Genomic DNA, 19501 nt, shown 5'->3' with positions numbered 1-19501 from the left:
GGGTTGACAATAATAACATAACTTAATTTTTTATTAGACTTTTCTAATTAACAAGATTATATCATAACACGTCTCACATAATTTAACTTAAAATTTAAGTTAAGTAAAGAACCAGAAAAGATATCTTCATATTTAAAACATTATACTAAATTTAATAAAAATGATAAAAAAAATTAATATAGTATAAATATTAATTTTTTGACATTTAAAATAATTTTGATCCAAGAGTTGCACAAAGATGATAAAAGAATTTGAATATATATATTTGAATTATAAAAACTAAAACAAACTTTCAAAAACTGGTTTCTAATTAGAAACTTATGCACGTGTGACACATTATATTATAAGATAGAGATCTTGATTTTTCTTAAAATTTACTCCACACTAGGCGTAAAAAGTTCACTTATCTATGTGAAATACATGATTGAGCAGCTCAAATATTAACAAAATGGTCTTCCTTGTGTTGTGTACTGGTATTCCAAGCTACTAATAAAGACGGATCCGGTGACCGTTTGAAATTCGAATTCAAAACTTGAAAACCTATCTCGACAGACAGTCTGTGACCTTCCAACCATTAACCACATGCTCGAATCAGCCAATCTCCATAAGAATAAAGAATCTCTATCCTCGTGGCAGAATATCATTCGTCAGTGACACTCCTAAAACAAACCCAGAAAACACAATACACATATAGTGGTCCCCACAAAGCCTACGCTCCCAACGAATACCGAGCCTGAATCCAACGGTCGAGATCTCTCAGCAATTCAAATCAAGCCCTCGCCCCGCCTCAAAAGTATTAAAAAAAGTAATTGAACAGTAAATTGAACACACAACCACTCCCTCTCCTTCTTTGCAAATAAGAGAGCCAGAGCAGAGAGCCCCTTTTGCTTTCTCTCCAAAATCCAAGATTGTTTTGTTTCCTTTTAAACTTCTCTCTTTCTTTAACTTCTCATTCTTTTAACTAATATTGAAGACCGAGAGGGGTTTTCACTTTGTATTGAAAATGTCAGCACAGACACGCCGTTCGTCGTTCTCGTCTTCGACGTCGTCATCTCTCGCAAAAAGACATGCGTCTTCTTCATCAACGGATAATGTAGGGAAGGCCACGGCGTATGCGACTCATCTGGCCAAGAAACGAGCGCCTCTTGGTGACATTACGAATCAAAAGAATGCTACTCAAAAGGGGTCAAGAAACTCCATTCCATCGTCTACTTTGGTGGGATTTTCTTAATACTTGTTTTCTTTTCTTCTCTCTTTCTTAATTTTTTTCTGTTCTTTTTGCCTGGTTTCTGATAAATTAAAGAACATTTAACGGGTCTTCTGTGTCTTTGTATTCTTTTTATTGTTTGTTGCATATTGACTTTTTTTTTGTTCTTTTGTTTTCAATTCTTCATGGGGGTTCTGTGTTTTCCTGTTAATCCACTAGGTTTTTTATAATTCTTGCAAATTAAAGAACATTTATTGGTTCCTTGAAGGGGAATTTGTGGGTTTTGAAAAGGGGAAGTTCTTTATTGCATTTATTCTTGATGTGCTTGTTTGCCGAGGAACTTTAATTAAAAAAGGTAGATAGTAAATGTTAAAAGAATTCATGATTATTTGGAACCAGGAAAAAAAAAGATTAAAGAATTTGCCTCATATGCAAAATTAGAATTTTATTATTATTGTTATTATTATTATTATTATTATCATCATCATTGCAGGAGCATTAAAAATATTCAATTATGTCATTCGTTTTATTCGGAAACATTAGACTCTGTTGATCAGAATCTTGACAAAAACTGCTGCGTTGTTGTGATCTGTGTAAAGTGCAATTAATTTTACTTGACTAGATAATATGAAATTTGAAGATAATGCTTTCGTTGCATGCATAGAAACTGTATTGCTATCTGATGCTGATAATGCTATCCTCATAGTGGCATGAGAACATTACCAAGCATGAAAGTTTGATCCCTCGATGGCTCTGCTTTTCGTTACAAAGCAGCATTGGTTGAATCACCATAGACACTGACTTTCTGATTGAGTTCCCAAGTGCTAATTGCTAAGTGAATTTTCACTTCCCTCTATTCTGATGTTTGATTGAGCTGGTGAATTTGTTCTAACATTCAGAGAATTGGTTGATCCTAATCGAATTTTATAAATTTAGGCACCATTCTCAAATAAAATTGCCAAGGTGAAGAAGGGACCTCCTGCTTCTAATAGCAGTGCAGGTTTCTCTGGAAAAACTTTACCTGCATCCTTAAATGCGAAATCGAGTACAGGTGGTGCTTGTAAGGTGATCTCCAACCCAAGAAGAGATGAAAATGTCTCTATTGCTACTGCTGTTTCCATTCCATGCTGCATGGATGTTTCTCCAAGTAAATCTGATGATTTTTCAATTTCTCTGGATGAATCAATGTCCACCTGCGATTCTTTTAAGAGCCCTGAAATTGAATATATAGATAGCAATGAAATAACAGCAATTGATTCTATCAATAAGAAGACCTTGAGCAATCTGTACATCTCAGATCATGTGGAAACTGCAGGTTCTTAACCTTTTCCATTCTCACTTCTCCTGTCTTTATTATATGTTAATGCATGTTGTTTTTTTTTCTTGCTTCCTAATGTAATTTTTGCATGCTTACAGAAAATATGTGCATCAGAGATGCATTTGCTGATATGGAAAAAGAAGATAAAATTGTTAATGTTGACGACAATTACCAGGATCCGCAGCTGTGTGCAACCATTGCCTGTGATATTTACAAGCACTTGCGTGCATCTGAGGTTTGTTATTTTCCTGTCAACATCAATTAATGCTCTTCTTTTGCGTGCTGTTCATGAAGTATTTTTAAATCGACTACATCAATATCTATTTATTTCTTTTCCTCTCAATGGGTTTCGTGGTTTCATTTTCTTTTGTCCATGATGATGTCTTCAGCTTCCTTTCAGAATTCATTGGTTTTACAGTCTTTGAGTGTTCAAGCTTATTTGCCAGTACGAGTCTCCTTTGTAGTATAAGTTGTCCTTACTTGTGGAATTGCTATTTACTTTTTTCCATGTATGACCTGTCGTTCTCTTCGAGTTAGATATTAGTATGCACAATGCATTTCCAGAGTTCTACCTGAAGTTCCTGGACTTACGCTATTCTTTTCTTTATTGAATTCATGGAATTTTAGATGAAGAAAAGGCCTTCCACAGACTTCATGGAAAGAATTCAGAAAGACATAAATGCCAGCATGCGTGCAATACTGGTTGACTGGCTGGTCGAGGTAACATTTCTTTATTACATTACATATTTTTCGTCAATTTCTGAAACCATTCTTCAGATTGGTATATGGATTCTGGGATTAACAATATTTCTTCAGATGGATTATTAGTAGGCACGTGATGAACTTGTAATTCAAAATGCACAGGTGGCCGAAGAGTACAGGCTTGTACCTGATACATTGTATCTGACAGTGAACTACATTGATCGATATCTGTCTGGGAATGTGATGAACAGACAAAGACTGCAGCTACTTGGTGTTGCTTGCATGATGATTGCTGCGTAAGAATGATTTTCCTGGGATGTCTTTGTTTGTTCCTGATACAGGGAACCTCTTTTTTCCTCTAAAAATTAACCATCTTGTATATTAACGAGGAACATGATTATATTGCTAGGAAATACGAGGAAATATGCGCACCCCAGGTGGAAGAGTTTTGCTACATTACTGATAACACGTATTTCAGGGATGAGGTATTGGTCTTGTTGTCGTTATGCTCAAGTGCATTTGTCAGATAATTCTGTCAACCTGTACAAGTATCAATTAATTTTAATGGCTGCAGGTTCTGGAAATGGAATCAACTGTTTTGAACTACTTGAAGTTCGAAATGACAGCCCCAACAGCTAAATGTTTTTTGAGGTAATAGCAAACTTATGGTTATCAACTCTATGTTCTATTCCCTATATGCGATACTGTTTTCATACCTAGTTCATTGCCATGACAAGTAGGCGATTTGTTCGTGCTGCTCAAGGAATCAATGAGGTATCTATTTTTGTTCTGCTGGCCATAGAATTGTTGATTTTTATAGTAATATCTATCACCTCCATTCCGTAATATATATGGTTAGTTTTGGCTGTTATGTGTGTGTCCTTTTCCTAGGTTCCATCAATGCAGTTGGAGTGCTTGGCCAACTACATCGCAGAATTATCTCTCCTGGAATATAGTATGCTTTGCTATGCTCCGTCACTGGTAGCTGCCTCTGCCATTTTCTTGGCCAAATATATACTTCTTCCTACAAAGAGACCATGGGTACGTGTGTTCAGAAAAAAGAAGAAAAAAAAGAAACTTTTAGTTTTTGGGATTTACATGGCATCTGATGCATCTACTCCACTGTTCAAGTTAAACCCGCTAGCATGCCTGATACTCCATTTCTTCTCCAACAGAATTCCACTTTGCAACATTACACACTTTATGAGCCTGTTGATTTGAGTGACTGTGTAAAGGATCTCCATCGCCTGTGTTGTGGAAACCATAATTCTACTTTACCTGCGATCAGGGAGAAATACAGTCAGCATAAGGTAAACAAGATTCTCATTCTGTCCTTGCTTCTCTGTATCTCTCACATAGCATGAACCCTAGTGCCAGGCTGAGGAATGGCATGAAGCGCATGCGTCCTAATCTTATCTGGGTTATTTACTTTTTTCGTCGCAGTACAAATTTGTAGCAAAGAAGTACTGCCCTCCTTCAATACCTGGGGAATTCTTCCAGAACCTAGGCCCCTAGACTCTTGCTTTGCCTGAAGAATTCTTCCAATACTCTGTTGGATCAGCTTCAAGTGAATCACCTGCTTTTGGTGGCTCTTCTGGTTCCAAGCAATGCAGTCCATACGCATCACTGTACCATTTTTTCCAGTAAAATGTTGTAGCACGTCTGTAGTTTTTTTAGCTTATCTAGAGTTTTTGCTTTGCCTACTCTTCCGGCAGAGATTTATAATATTGTATGATATATCCTTCTTTCTCGTTTAGTTAATCCATAGTCAGAATTTAGCAGGGCTCCATAAAATAATTTTACTTCTCTTTTTCAATCTCTACCGGATATTGAATTACAGTTTACGCATCCACATTTTCCCTGAATGCTGGCACATCTCAGTTACAGTTTTGTTCGTTTTCATCATCTTAAGTTGTAATAGGTTCCCAACTTCTCATGTGCATTATCTCCCCACTGAAATACTTTACAGACAGAACACGCCAGCCAGCAGAAGCATTACACACACACACACACACACACACATATACATACATACATACATACATATATATATATGTATATATATCAATACAAGATAGTAAAGACAATTTTCACAGAGCAGCATTTCACTACAGCGAGCATCTTTTTTACGTCCATCGGACAGAATAAACCAGGGCTTAAGGGCTAGCACTGCTACATTGAGGCTTGGTTGACTCCCACGGTGCAGCCGTATCACCAAGAACTGGCATTTTATTGAGCCAGTGGCACTCCTCAAAGGAGCACTGTGGTCCGTGACCTGGCCACTCCACATCCTTAGGCTTGATATATGTAGGCCCCCATGCCGGGGTTCCATCCTCGTACGAATTATGTGTCAACCTCTTCAAATCAGAGCCATCCAATTTAACCGTGAAGATCTCTCCATAAGGCTGATAATGATGGGGGTTTGAGATTGGCTCAGCTGATATGCCCCCATAATCTGAGGTAAACGCAATACTATTTCCATCGGGGCTAAAATAAGGGTGGTTAACCCGCCCAGCCGACCCACTTTGAACCAACTTCCTCAAACCAGTTCCATTCGGATGGATCAAAAACAACTCAAAACTTCCTGAACCAGGGTTCTCCCGGTCGGATGCAAAAGCAATCCATTCGCCATCTGGTGACCAATTACACATGGTGTCACTCCATGGACCCTCTGTCAACCTATAGAGCCCACCGTTCTCCCCTTCCGAAGCATCCATTATATATAAGTTCTTATGACCGGACCGACCGGACCGAAACACTACCCATTTCCCGTCGGGTGAAACCGCAGGAAATGCATTGTTTTCACCATTAGAGGTCAACTTTTTGAAACTATTAATTTGCCCCAAATCATCATCAACATTAATGGAGATTATATCTACCTCGGTACTCTCACTGGCAAAAGTGGGTCCAGCACTTGTGTAGACAACACCTTTACGAGACGGGTTCCAAGCGGTCGAGAATGCCATCCCAGTAAAAACCTGTCGCCGGTTCGAACCGTCCCGGTCCACCACATACAGACCCGGAAAATCAACGTAAGCAATTCGGTCACCCGCGGGTGAGAAGGAAGGAAATGACCCGTCAATTCTGAAAAGCGAAACGTCAGGTACTGGGCTCTTGACATTCTCCAGTAACAAGTGGGTGCTCTTTTTATCACTGGTAGCACCTCTACATCTGTGGTAACCAACTCGGGCCGAGTCGGGTGAGATAAACGGATTCAAGTGGTGAGTTTGGGGAGATACTAGCCGAGTCAACGGGATAAACTCGTTCTTAACTAGGTCAAATAGCTCTACATGGCGATAATCCGAGTTACGTCTTCTCGTGGCTACTGCTATAAACTTCTTGTTACCTGGAGAAGTAGCTGGAGTGAACGCGTGAAGACCAGGTGGTGTCACTCGCTCGACGATCACTGACTCAATCGAGATCGGCCCTTGATTCGGTAAAGTTGCCTTATAGACACTTATCCAGTTATCTTCTACGCTTCTTCTGTGGAAGTACAACGTGGACTCGTCGACCCAGCTCGGCCACCCTCCGTGTTCGACCACCTTAACTCGGCTAGTCCCATCACGAGTCAAGAATATATAGATGTCTGTGCTGAGTTCCTCCACTTCACCGCTCCATCCTTTCTCTCCATAAGATGCGACAGCTGTGTAAACGCCAGAAGGAGAGACTGCAGGGCTAAAATCGGCAATTCCATGTGGGGTGAGTCTCCGAGTCAACCCGGTTGTTAACTCGGTTGCGTACACTGCAGCCCAACTCGTCCTTGGCTCGCCTGGGTTTTCATGTGTTGACACGTATACTAAATAATCTCCGCTCACAGTGGGCTTATCCTTCATCGAAATTCCACCTTTTCCATTCAACAAGGGAACTTGTACACGTTTAGGAATTTCAAGGGCTGACCTTGATCGGGCGCTTCGCGGAGGATCGACATAAACCGCATCATAGAAGATATTTGACGATCCACCGCGTTCTGTGACGTAGATGAGGTTCAGAGGGGATGGGTTTTGTTGGCCAGGGGGGTTTATTAGGGTTTTGTTGGTTAAAAGAGAGAGGAGAGAGGGAGATGGAGAAGGGAAGTGGCCGTTGAAGTTTACTGACTCGCCATCTGTAATTCGGAGTTCGTTGGTTTTTGTAGGCGGCTCCCCGGTTGGCAGGGTAAATATGTCAAAGTCATAATCTAATCTGCCAAGTGTGGCAAAGATTATGCTGGTTCCTCTAGGAGTTTCATGGGCTACCGTCGCATGGAATAGGGCTAGCGAAAAACGAAGAAGAAGGCTCAGAAATTTTATGGGTTTCATTGTTTCACTTGTCCGGGGAGCTTCGAGTGTTCCGAGTTCTGAGGTGGGGATAATAGAAGAGAAGATGAGATTGGTGGTGTAAGAGATGACGTATTGTTGAATAGCTGGGCCACGGAAACATCCACACGTGGCAAAGAAGGAGAGGTGAGTTGAGATGTGGGGCCCGCAATGAATTTGTGAGGTGAGTCAAGTTTTGTCCACAGAACAGAGGTGGTAGTCGCGCTTTGGTTGTATGTGAGTGAAAGTATCTGTCACTTGTTCCGTTAAGGGATTTGTCCTTTAAAAATGTACTGCAGTTATGTTTACGTGGAGAGAGTGTTTGGGACATCTGTAAATTATATTTTTATATTATTTTGATATGTTAATATTAAAAATAATTTTTTAAAAATAATAAAATTTATTTTAATATGTTTGGAATTTTATTTTAAATTGTGTTTAGTATTTTTTAGAAATATATTTATTTTAAAAATATATTAAAATAATTATTTTTTAAGTGTTTTTCAATTATTTTAACATGTTTATGTTAAAATAAATAAAATATTTTAATATATTTATAAATAAAAAAATATAAATAAATAAAAAATACTTTAAGCACTTATGGTTAAACGCAAGTGCTTCAGTGCCTCTCACTTGTTTTTGATATGAATGATTTGCTTTGTACAAATACGCTGACTCGAATTAGAATTTGCAGTATATTTGTGAAATAAGGATAATCCAGTTTTAAAAAATAAATAAAATAATAAAGGTTAATTTTTAAGTAAAATAAATAATAAAATTAAAAATTAAAAAAAAAATCAATTGAAAGAGACTTGAGTTGAGTGGAGTTGATTCGACTAGTCTATGATCTGAATATGAGATTGCAATAATCTTTATAAAATTAAAAATAATAAAAATTATTAAATTAAAGGTTCAATAATATGATATAAAATAATAAAATTAAAAAAACAATTTATAAATAATATTGAAATCAAATTAAATCAAGTTTTAAAATTTATAATCTGAATCATGAAACTGAGTTATGTTATAAAATGTAAGATTATAAAAATAATGAAGCAAAAATTTTAATTGTTCAAAATTTAAAAAATACAAGAAATACAAATTAAAATAATAAAAACTAAATATGGTATAAAAAATTGAATGAAATAGAATAACGAAAGATGAAATTGAAAAATATAAAAAAAAAAATTGTTAAAAAATAAATTTCAAATCTAATATAAAAATGAAATGAAATAATATAATAAGAATGAAACTGAAAAATAAAATAAATCAGTAAAAAAATAAAAGTAATCAAAAAAATGAAAACAACATTTGAAAGATGAAAACAAAAAGATGAAATTGTAAAATAAGATTTAAAATTATAAATTATTTTAAACCAAATAAATTGTAAAAAATTAAAAAAGAAAAACTAAATTGAAGAGCTCGATTTAAAAAAAAAACACATGAGAGTTTGGTGTAGGAATTGAGGGGGTGAGGAAAAAATTAATAAGAAAAGGAAAGGTCATCGCTTTGTAATTATTGGAGGTGACATCTAGCATCATTTAGCCAGTGTTTGAGAACGCGGTTGAACCTGCATTTCTAAAAAATTCAAAAAACTTTTTATTAAAATTTAATATGGTTTGTATGTTTTGGATCGTTTTGATGTGCTGATGTTAAAAATGATTTTTAAAACGTAAAAAAACAACATTGGCATGCATTTCAACATAAAAAGTTATTTAAAAAGCAACTGCTGCCATACTGGCAAACACTCTTAAACTGCTCTAAAAACTGATATTACACCGCAGGCATTGCTCAAAGTGGACGAGAAACACTCTTGTGTTAATGCTTTAATGCACATGTCAAATTTTTTTAATAATTTTTATATTTATAAAAATACCAAATTTCCTTTCAATGCACTTCCTTGTAACAAAACATATATATAATGAAAATATGAAAAAGCCTTGAAAACCATTTTAGTAAATTATACTTTTAAGAGTATTTTGAGCATTTTACTGTGTTGAAAAAAATAAAAAGACGAAAATGTTCATAGATGTCAATTTAAATTTATTGCTTTCAAGAATAACTAAGTGATTTTATTATAAAAAAAAGTGAGAAGACTAATATAACTTATATCATTTTAGTATACCAGTTCATAAAAAAACCATTTCCCCTCGCCTTAATTTTCACTCCACTAGTTATTAATATAGAGGGAAAATACATCATGTAATTATTTAAATCCACGAGAAATATGAGTGTGTATTTTCACTCCACTAGTTGTTAACATGGAGGGAGAATACATCATTTAATTGTTTAAATTCACAAGAAATATGAGTGTGTGCATAGTAAAATGATGAGTTTTTTTAGTTTTTTTTATAATTAGATAGATGATATGTAATATGCAACAAGCCTCTTTAATTTTTTTCACATAAAAAGAGGATATTGAGTTGATAATGACATTTACAAGGGAGCAAGAAAAATCTAGGACATGGATTGTTGATCTAAATATGTTTAATAAGCTCAATTAAATTAATATTGATTATAAAAAAACAACAATTAAAAAAACTAAATAAAAATCAATTACCAATAAAAAAATAAACAGATGCTAATAAACAGGGGATGTTCACACTCTTTGAGTTGCGCGTGTGGCGTCTATCGATTGCCAAACACTGCTTTTCACAATTGTGTTAAAAGCACCGTGCTATTCTTTTTTTTATGGTAAAAAATGCACGTGCGACATATCAATAGATGGGCTTTGATTTATTCTTTCCTCTTCTTTCCTCTTCTCTTTTTTATAGCCTTGGATTGCATTCCAGCTCATCTAGAAATCAAGTATATAGTGTTAGTTTGTATTTATATTAATTTTTATTTTTATTTTTTTAATTGCTACTTATTTTGCTGTTGATGCTTTTTTAAAATTAATTTTTTAATATTTTATTTTTTAATATTTTATTTTTATATTCAAGCTGGTCTTCATTCATATGATTGCCTTTTCTTTTCTTTTTTTTCTTGGTTTTTTTTTCAATTTTTTTCATTAGCATTTTATGTAATTTAATTTTTGTATCCTATTTAGTCATCACTATTTTGATTGTTATTTTTATGTTTTTTATATACTTTTTTTTATTTATTTTTATTTTTAATTTGGTCCTTTATTATTATTATTTTTTATTTTATTTTTTAACAGGTTCTTATTATTTTTATTGCTATTTGTTTTTTATTTAATGATTAAGAATTTTGCTTTATGATTTTTTTTATATTTTTCTTATATGAAGTAATCTAAGTCTCATGATCCGGGTTATGCGTTTTTAAAGATTAAGCTAGTTTAACTTTGATTTTTAGGTCATTTGTTTATTTTTTTAATTTCATTATTCGATATTGAGTTTTTGGGCTTTGACCTTCATTATTCTTTCAATTTTTTTATTCTATTGGGTTATTCTGATTTCCAATCCCGAGTTACATGTTAGTTAAGTTAATCTGAGCTGATTTAAGTTTTTATTTTTATTTTTTTATTTAATATTTTTAAGTTTTGTCTTTCATCATTTAGTTTGAGAGTTGATATCTATTATTTTATTTATTTTTTTTTTTACATGGACTTATTATAGTCTCGTGATCAAGTTGTGGATTCAACATGCTGACTTATAATAAGTTTTTTGTTATTTTTTAGAATTAATTATTTTTTTCCAATTATTTTTTTATTATTGGATTTATTGGTAATTAAGTTTAGTTTTATTTGAATTTAAAATAGTTTTTGATATTAAAATGTTGTTTGAGAAGTTGAAGATATTGTTTTAGCATCTTCTTAATTGATTCAGTGGTAAAAAAAATGGAGTTTCCGTGATGATTTTTCAATATAAATTTTAATCCAAATAAATTATAAATTATATATTAAAATAAAAGGAGAACAAAATATAAGATGCGTCAATCAAAATAATTGATAATTTGAACTTATTTGATAAATTAATGAAATTTATCTTTTACATTATTTTTTATTTAAAAATATATTAAAATAATTTTAATCATTAAAACTCAAGGTTATTAGATTAATCCCATTTTAAGTTCACGATCTAATGTTTGATATGTATTTTTATAGTTTTTCTCAATATTCTATACCTATATTTACGGTGCACGCAATGTAATACGTGGAACTCACCATATGTATATCCAGCATGGCCAAAATTGAAGTGTTCATATGGCATCCGCAGATGCAGCTGTGTTTAGCAATTTAATTGAAGCCTTTTTTGTATCGGTAATCTTAAGCATTATTTGACATTGTGATTAAGGTGTTTTCTTAAGGGATTTTTGGGAAAAAAAAGTAAAACAATAAAAAATAAATATTCTCAATACATGAATATCAAAATCATAAAAAATTATCAATTTAATATTTTTTAAAACAAAAAAACCTTTTAAAGAATGTATTACCAAACATACACCTTCTATTATGTATTTTCCAATTTGATAATAATAAATATATCAGAGTCAATTTGAACATCAATTGATACTAAATTTCTTTTCAAAACGATTTTAAAAAGAAGTTTCTCATATTAATATAATACATTTATTTTATTTTTTCAGACATCAGTCTCGAAAGAACTCAAAAAATAAAAATATCCATTCTCGGGCACTAATAAACTACGCATTTAAATTTAAATTTAAATGATGACTCTGTACATAGTGTTATAGTCGCCTTATTTTAAAAATAATTAACAGCTACAGGGGTATATAGCGGTGTAAGTACGCGTTCCAGTGGAAGTTTGGTCGCAAAAAAGTAAAGCTCGGCAGTGTGAACATCTCCGGTTGAAACTTCCTCAACAAGATTGAGCTAGTCAATAAATACACAGCACATCATACCTTTCCTCTCTCTTTCTCTGTCTCCGAAACCTTTAAGCCTCCCACCTTTAATCTTCTTTATAGTTTGCTGCATCGGTCCGTCCTTTTTGATTTTTCCATCACCTTTAGTTCCGCAACACTTTACAATGAGTTTCTTGAGGCCATCTGCATTGAATAATTTCTTTATAACATCCGCCACAGTACTAAAATGGATGCCATGCCAGAGCTGGGGGTTTCTTCGATGGCCTGGTCTTGATGGGTTGTTAAGGCTTCTTGTTCTGGTGCTTTTGTGGTCTACTTTTTCAGAGCTTCGCTTCATCCCGTCGTCCTCCATGTACCCGACTCTTCGTGTTGGTGATCGTATCATCATTGAAAAGGTTTATCATTATTAACATCGTCCCTTGAACATCTATGCTTTGGTATCATGTGATAATTTTCGCTAGGGGTTGGTTTTAGTTTGCTGGCCTTCTACAGTGGCATTTAAATGGTATGTCGATATAATAATTACTTTTCATTTCCTTAAAATACTATCAGAGTGTTGCTTAGCAAAGTTCAATTATCTGTCATATTTGCACAAGTGATCAGGCACTGCTACTTGAAATGGGAAAGATGAACGTATTTGCACCTCCCCTTTCTTTATTGCTTGATCAACTTTAGGCATCCTATGGGACAAGTAGAATCCAGGGGCACGTTTTATAAATCTGGGTTCTCTCATTTTTACCTTCCTGATCGGTTAAGAGAGAAAAAAAAGAAGCTAGTTTTATTCCTCAATAAGCATGAAAGGTATATTTTTGTATCTCACTCACTCTACCTTTTAAAATACTTCAGTTATTGTGCGAGGTTCTCCAGGTGAAAAATTCCATCCTTTTTCTGGGAATATGTGTCCATCTATATTTTATAGATGACATTTCTTGTCGGTTTGCTGTTTGCGTATTTCCACAATTTATCTGGCTAGTTTAGCTGGAGTGAGAAGACTTGATTATTTCGACGGAGATTCTTTCCATAGTCTGAAAGGTGCTTTTAATTCCTTCTTTTCAAGTCCGCAGTGATGTAAGTTACACTTAAGTGTTTTCTCAAAATACATAGTTTGTTCCATCATTTTGAGAAAGTGATTTCTGTCAAAGATGAAATCTGCTTTCAATCGCAGCAAGTCATTTCAGTCCTCTGAAGTAGGTTTGAAGTGCTCCTTAGGTTGCAGAGGATTCCTCATTATGTTTCTATGTAGATTATAGTCAGATTGTTCACTCCAGATCATATTTAATTGCCTGTAAGAAGTGCGAGATTCATGTAAAAGCAACCATGAGAGCAATCCTTGTCAAAAACAGATAGGTAGTCACCCTCGCAATGGATGAGCTCATTCACTGAATGGGTAACATCACTCTTGCACTGTAATTTGTAATTGCAAAATCCGAAGTTGTACTCGATTAGTCAGCCAACCTGATTTTCTTATGAAACATCGTTGAAGCAAGATAGGCAGGCGTGGCGATGTTTGAAGTCAGATTCTTGTAGAAGGTACTTTGTTAGTTGACAGGGCTATTCTGAGTAGTTTTCCTTTGAATAACAGTTTTGTAACTACCATTGACATGGTTATGTTCTTGCTACCATTGGGTGCTGGGGATCCAAATTTGATGGCCACTAACTCATCTACAAAAGACCTACAATTTTCTGAATTATACTTTGCTATATCTCCCTTTAACCAGACAATTTATCCAGCTTGTTGCTTTATTAAGCTGGGGGTGTTTCTGTACCCTTTTCATCAACAAGGGAGCGTTCTATCCCATCCTTTAATGGGACCGTATTTATGGAAGCTGTCTGTGAAGGCTGTGTCTGACCAGAAAGATTTGTTAGTTGAGGCTTGTATTTTCTTAGCGATAGTGTTAGGTTCATGTTCATGAAGGAACCTAGAGAAGTTTGTTCCCTAAATATCATGACATCTGCACTTCAGTTGCTAGATCCAATACATTTATTGAAGAATATTGAACTTCCACATGTGCTAGCAAACAGAAAGTCGTTTGCCATTTGATTAACATTATTGGATGAATATAACAGTGTCATTGAATTGAGTAATGAATGGTACCAGGATGTTCACTTGCTGAATTGATCGCAACATTTATTGCAGCCAGTCGGAAAATTGTCAGTATAATCAAATAGCAATGTTTGCCAATGGTTCCATGGACGTGTTTTGATAACTGAGAAGTTATCGAGAGAATACTTGTCAGTTGAAAACCATTTTGCAACTCTGTGAGGAAGAATTCTTCAATCTTTGAGAAATCTAGATGCACATGCTTTGCCATTTCTTGAACCTGATTGCAAATGTTGTTCTTTTGTATGTTGGATTCAATGGAATCATTTTTGTGCTAGATTTGGCATTTTACGCCTTGTTTTATTTCTCTGAAAATGCTTTTTTTTTTTTGTCATAATGTTAACATCGTACACTTTGGGTTTTAACTAACTAGTGGCACTCCAAACTTCTCAGGCCTCATACTATCTCAAGGTACCGGCTATAAATGATATAGTTACATTCCGAGCTCCGAAACAGGTTTGTCTTCATGGTGTGAAATCCTCCTGATTTCCATTTATATGGTTTTCATTTTATTAGGTGTATATATCTTGTTTTGCATTGTCTATGGCAGCTCGGAATCACAGGGGAAGATGTTTTCATAAAGAGAGTTGTTGCAAAGGCAGGAGACTTTGTTCAGGTAAGAAATTTTTCTTTCTTCCTTCCCCAGCAGTATGCAGGGAGGCATAAAATTGGAAGTCTAATTAAGAATGGGATAAAGGGTTACTAGTTTTAGATTGGTTACATCAGCATCCCATACTGTCATTTAAACTTTCTTTTAATTGCTATTTGATTGATTATGAAAAGCAATTCTTTGTTCCTGCTTGTTGGAAAGGTTTTTGTATCGTTCAGCAGCTCATGGCTGCATGGTTTATGATCAATATACAAACTCAGATATAATCTAGCTCCAGATTCCATCCTTATTTCATGCTCTTATTTAAAATTTTAAGACTTAGAAGCTGTGCCTCTATTAATGTGGAACTCTTCCATGCTCTCTTCCAATACTTGCAGGTTCACCATGGATCCCTTTATGTCAATGGAATTGCCCAGACTGAAGACTTCCTAGTCGAGCGACCTGCATATACATCTAATTTAACTGTGCGCTTCATCAACCTTACCTTTTTATGTTTCTGTAATGTTGCATGCCTTGCAAGCATTTTTCAAGGCTAGCAAAATATGTCCATGAACCCCATTTTGGGGCTGAAAAAACTGAGCAAATGGCTCACAAGCTGGTAAAAATGCTCAAAACAAAACGTGCACATAGTTGTTTGATGAGGTGCATAAATGTCAACATGAAGAAGCCCAGCCTAGTCAAATTAAAAGCTTGATGAATCATAATTACTGGCAATTGGATCCACTTTGAGCTTTAGATGGTATCCCACATGTTTGGTCCCTTCATTAAATGTTTCATATATCTAGAAATGGCTCACAAGCCGGTAAAAATGCTCAAAACAAAACGTGCACATTGTTGTTTGATGAGGTGCATAAATGTCAACATGAAGAAGCCCAGCCTAGTCAAATTAAAAGCTTGATGAATCCCAATTACTGGCACTTGTATCCACTTTGAGTTTTGGATGGTATCCCACATGTTTGATCCCTTCTTTAAATGTATCATTTTCTCTAGAAATGCTTTGTTTTTGCTTTCTGCTAACTTTGCTCTTGTACTGGTTTGCAGTATGTGCCTGAAGGTCATGTTTATGTGCTGGGTGATAACCGTAATAACAGCTACGACTCCCATGTTTGGTAGTATTCTTGAGCCTCTTGTTGCTACATCTATATTTCATTAAGAAAATTTAAGAAGAAATTATCTTTAAGTTCCTCACATGTATTCCCAGCTTCACTTCCGAGGGACATGTATGCGATATTCAAGATTCTATAGTGTCCGTTGTAGGATTTTCTTGTTCACTAGAGTTAACACAAAAGGAATTGTCTTTTCCAAATTTAGCCACATTTGGGACGGCAGTACTCGTCTCTCATACCGATAACCGCCCAAATCAGGGTTTTATTTTTGATTAACATCAGTGTTAGCTCGTTCTTTTGGTTTTGACATTGGTCTATGGCAGGGGACCCCTTCCTATAAAGAACGTCATTGGAAGATTTGTTACGCGTTGCTACAGGCCTTCAAACAAGTGACAGCATGATGATTGGAGATGCAGGAATCCCCCATGTCGTGGCAGATCCTATGAGCATAAACTCATATCTAGTTTTGTAATGCCTGGAGCTCCCTGCTGGATTCCCTTCTCGAAGACAAATTTATTAAGTGAATATCACATTAATTTTGTGTTCTTTATTCATTCATTGCTGTGTTTTCATGCTTGCAAGTGGTGTACCAGAGGATGGGTCGTAATTTCTACTTCGTGTGGATGCTGTAGAGTAGAACAAGTACTACGACTACATTCTTTAGATTTATTAAACAATGCATGAGCTTATTTCCAGCACGATGCTTCCAAATGCTTTATATCACGTCAAACAAACAAGGCAGAGTAAATCGGGAATGAGTGCTTCTATGCTCCATTCTAAAAGCAGATAGCAGCCTTTCAAATTGCTTCTTGTATGGCTTGGAGATAAAGCACGTTCTAATCATTTTGTGCCCTGTTGCACACCTCGCACCCCTTCAAAATTTGGGTACTCGAATGTCAAGTAGGGTAAACTGTTTTTTAGCCCTTGCAGGTTCAGAAATGTTAAACTTGTGCCTTGTAGTTTAAGAATTTTTAACGTCCAGAACTATATTAATGATTTCGAGACTCTTTGTTTACAAGGTGGCGATTGTGTTTTGCTTAAAATGGAGGAGCCAAACATTTGATAAAGAAAAAGGCAGCATTTACTGTCCATGGGTTGTCCTATTATTAACCATGTTTGCAACGCAAGGTTAGAAGCCGCAGCCAAGGGTTGCTTTCACATGCTTTTTGCTTGTTTCGGTAAATAATTGAGCTATTATTATTTTTTACGGGCTCTATCCATCATAAAAAATTGAAATCCATGGGGTGCTAGATAGATGTCAATGCCAAACAATCACTAGTTTTCTTCTTATAAATGATGATTAGGAGATGTTTGGATTATAGTTAAATTATTGTTATTTTACTATTTTTTAAATAAAAATTAAATTAATTTTTTTATATATTAATATCAAAAACAAATTTTATAAAATAATAAATATTATTTTGATATATTTTAAAACATAACTATCAATCTATTCGACCCAGTAAAATAAAAAAAAATTCAATTTATTTGATCAAGTAAAATAAAATAAAAAATTTTATTTTTTATTTTTAATTGTGTTTTACTTAAATAAATTAATATTTAATATTATTCCATGACACTAATAATAAATTAGATGGAGATCGCAATCCCAATTTTATTCTTCATAACATTTTACTTGGTGTTGTTGCGTGCTTAAAAAACTAAGAAAACTGTAGCCCTTATCGGATGTATTTTATACGTGATGAAATTGTAGATAGTCTAATGGAGTAATAAAAAATATTTTATATAAAATATTATTTATTTCAAGATGTAATATTAGTGGTTAAATCTATGATATTTAAATTAAAAATTATTAATATTAATATATATTTTAAAATTATTTTACAACCTCAATTTGAAAAGTATTCTTAACCAAATATATTAAACTATTTTTTTGTTCAACCTCAATTTCAACCACAATTTTAACTAAATATATATAAATATAAAAATATCTTTAACCAAAAATATTTTTTATAAAATATTTATTTAAATTATAATTATAAAAACTATCGTAACATCAAACATATCCTCGTTTGGAGTTCCAACTTTAAATCCATGGAGGGCCAAAATATAGTTTACCCTATCAATTATTTTCATCTCCCACAGGTAGCATGGGTGGAATTAGCGCGTTGATGAACTGATTAGACATTGACTAGTGATGCAAGTTACGGTGATAGAAATCGATTCCACTTGGATGGACGATAAGCTTACTCGCTGGATGGGCATTGAAGTGCAAGTGATCCAATTATTTAGGTTTTCCAAGTGGTGACATCGCCAATAAAATCAAGGGCGAAGCTCCCCTCTTGCAGCTTTTCGGAAGGCAAGGAAGCAAGGGTGCTGCACTGCTTCTGCCTCCTTGCATGGATTCTAATTCGGTAGGGAAAATTTGTAATTCATGCGGAGCTTCACCCACCAAGATGATGAATCCACACCTTTTCTTCCTGAGCCAAAAGTCGCCATGTTAGTGAAACATTGTACGATGTCTAGAGATCTAGTTATTTAGCATCTTAAAAGGTTATAGATTGAATTCTCTGCTTTCAAGATTCGTTATATGTATAATGATTATCATCAGTTTCCAAGAATAGGAACTTTGCACTTTTTATGAATGTTTATCTATTTTGTTTTATTAAATCAAAAGGGGATTGACACTGTTTTTACTTTTATTTTTAAATGTTTTTCAATAATATTTTTAACTTGAGAAAAAAAATTACATTCAAAAATTCAAAAAAAATTGTATTCAAACAAAAAACTATTTTTCAGACACCACATTTTCCAGTATAGCCTGTTTAATATTATAGTAGTTTTTGTAATTATAGTTTGAAAAAAATATTTTATAAAAAGTATTTTTAATTGATGTTAATTTAATATTTATACATGTTTGGTTAAAATTATAATTGAAATTGAGGTTGAATAAGTGTTTAGGTAAAAAATATTTTTGAAATTGATGTTATAAAATAATTTTAAAAAATATATATTAATATTGGTAATTTTTAATTAAAATATTATAAATTTTACTATTGCTATTACATCATGAAATAAATAATATTTTATATTAAATATTTTTTATTATTTTATTAAACTATTTACAATTTCATCATATATGTAATTTTATTGAATAATATTTAACATTAATTTTTTAAATAAAATATAATTAAAAATAAAAATAAAATAAATTATACCTGATTTAATTTATTTTTAACTTTAAATAAGATCGATACAGACCAAAATAATAAAACTGTCGATGTAAATAGTAAAGCAGGGATACATTATTTAGTGATTTCTCCACGCAAGAATTAGCAAAACTGTGCGTTTATAAACCTGTAACTCAGCCATAATTTATGGTGGGTCCTACCACCAATAAGAACATTGTATTTTTCACT

General features: G+C 33.8%; 4 protein-coding genes across 5 annotated transcripts in view; 3 read left to right on the top strand and 1 right to left on the bottom strand.

Annotated features, from left to right (window-relative positions):
• Positions 1-19501, top strand: part of LOC105127766 (amino acid permease 3-like) — a 70225-nt gene that overhangs the window by 24228 nt on the left and 26496 nt on the right. The gene's annotated exons all lie outside the window — the stretch shown is intronic.
• LOC105127761 (cyclin-A1-1-like) lies at positions 878-14581 on the top strand. Of its 2 annotated transcripts, XM_011029172.1 has the most exons (12): positions 878-1216; positions 2144-2522; positions 2624-2760; positions 3153-3245; positions 3390-3523; positions 3637-3712; positions 3802-3878; positions 3968-4001; positions 4119-4268; positions 4403-4537; positions 4671-4778; positions 14569-14581. In XM_011029172.1, exons 1-11 carry the CDS (start codon positions 1004-1006, stop codon positions 4740-4742), a joined length of 1500 nt encoding a protein of 499 aa, XP_011027474.1. In that variant the 5' UTR covers positions 878-1003; the 3' UTR covers positions 4743-4778; positions 14569-14581. The 2 variants fall into 2 exon arrangements, with proteins under 2 accessions (XP_011027474.1, XP_011027473.1); XM_011029171.1 differs by lacking the exon at positions 14569-14581 and having other exon boundaries at positions 989-1216; positions 4671-4989.
• On the bottom strand, positions 5148-7554 carry LOC105127763 (uncharacterized). Its single transcript, XM_011029173.1, has one exon. The coding sequence runs from the start codon at positions 7520-7522 to the stop codon at positions 5384-5386; it is 2139 nt and encodes a 712-aa protein (XP_011027475.1). The 5' UTR covers positions 7523-7554; the 3' UTR covers positions 5148-5383.
• On the top strand, positions 12297-16819 carry LOC105127764 (chloroplast processing peptidase-like). Its single transcript, XM_011029174.1, has 6 exons — positions 12297-12699; positions 14799-14861; positions 14956-15021; positions 15393-15479; positions 16057-16124; positions 16445-16819. Exons 1-6 carry the CDS (start codon positions 12469-12471, stop codon positions 16512-16514), a joined length of 585 nt encoding a protein of 194 aa, XP_011027476.1. The 5' UTR covers positions 12297-12468; the 3' UTR covers positions 16515-16819.

The sequence above is a fragment of the Populus euphratica genome, unplaced genomic scaffold (genome assembly GCF_000495115.2).
Source record: "Populus euphratica unplaced genomic scaffold, PopEup_1.0 scaffold93.1, whole genome shotgun sequence".
In the NCBI taxonomy this organism is placed as follows: Eukaryota; Viridiplantae; Streptophyta; class Magnoliopsida; order Malpighiales; family Salicaceae; genus Populus; species Populus euphratica.
This window is presented reverse-complemented; position numbering and strand designations above follow the sequence as displayed.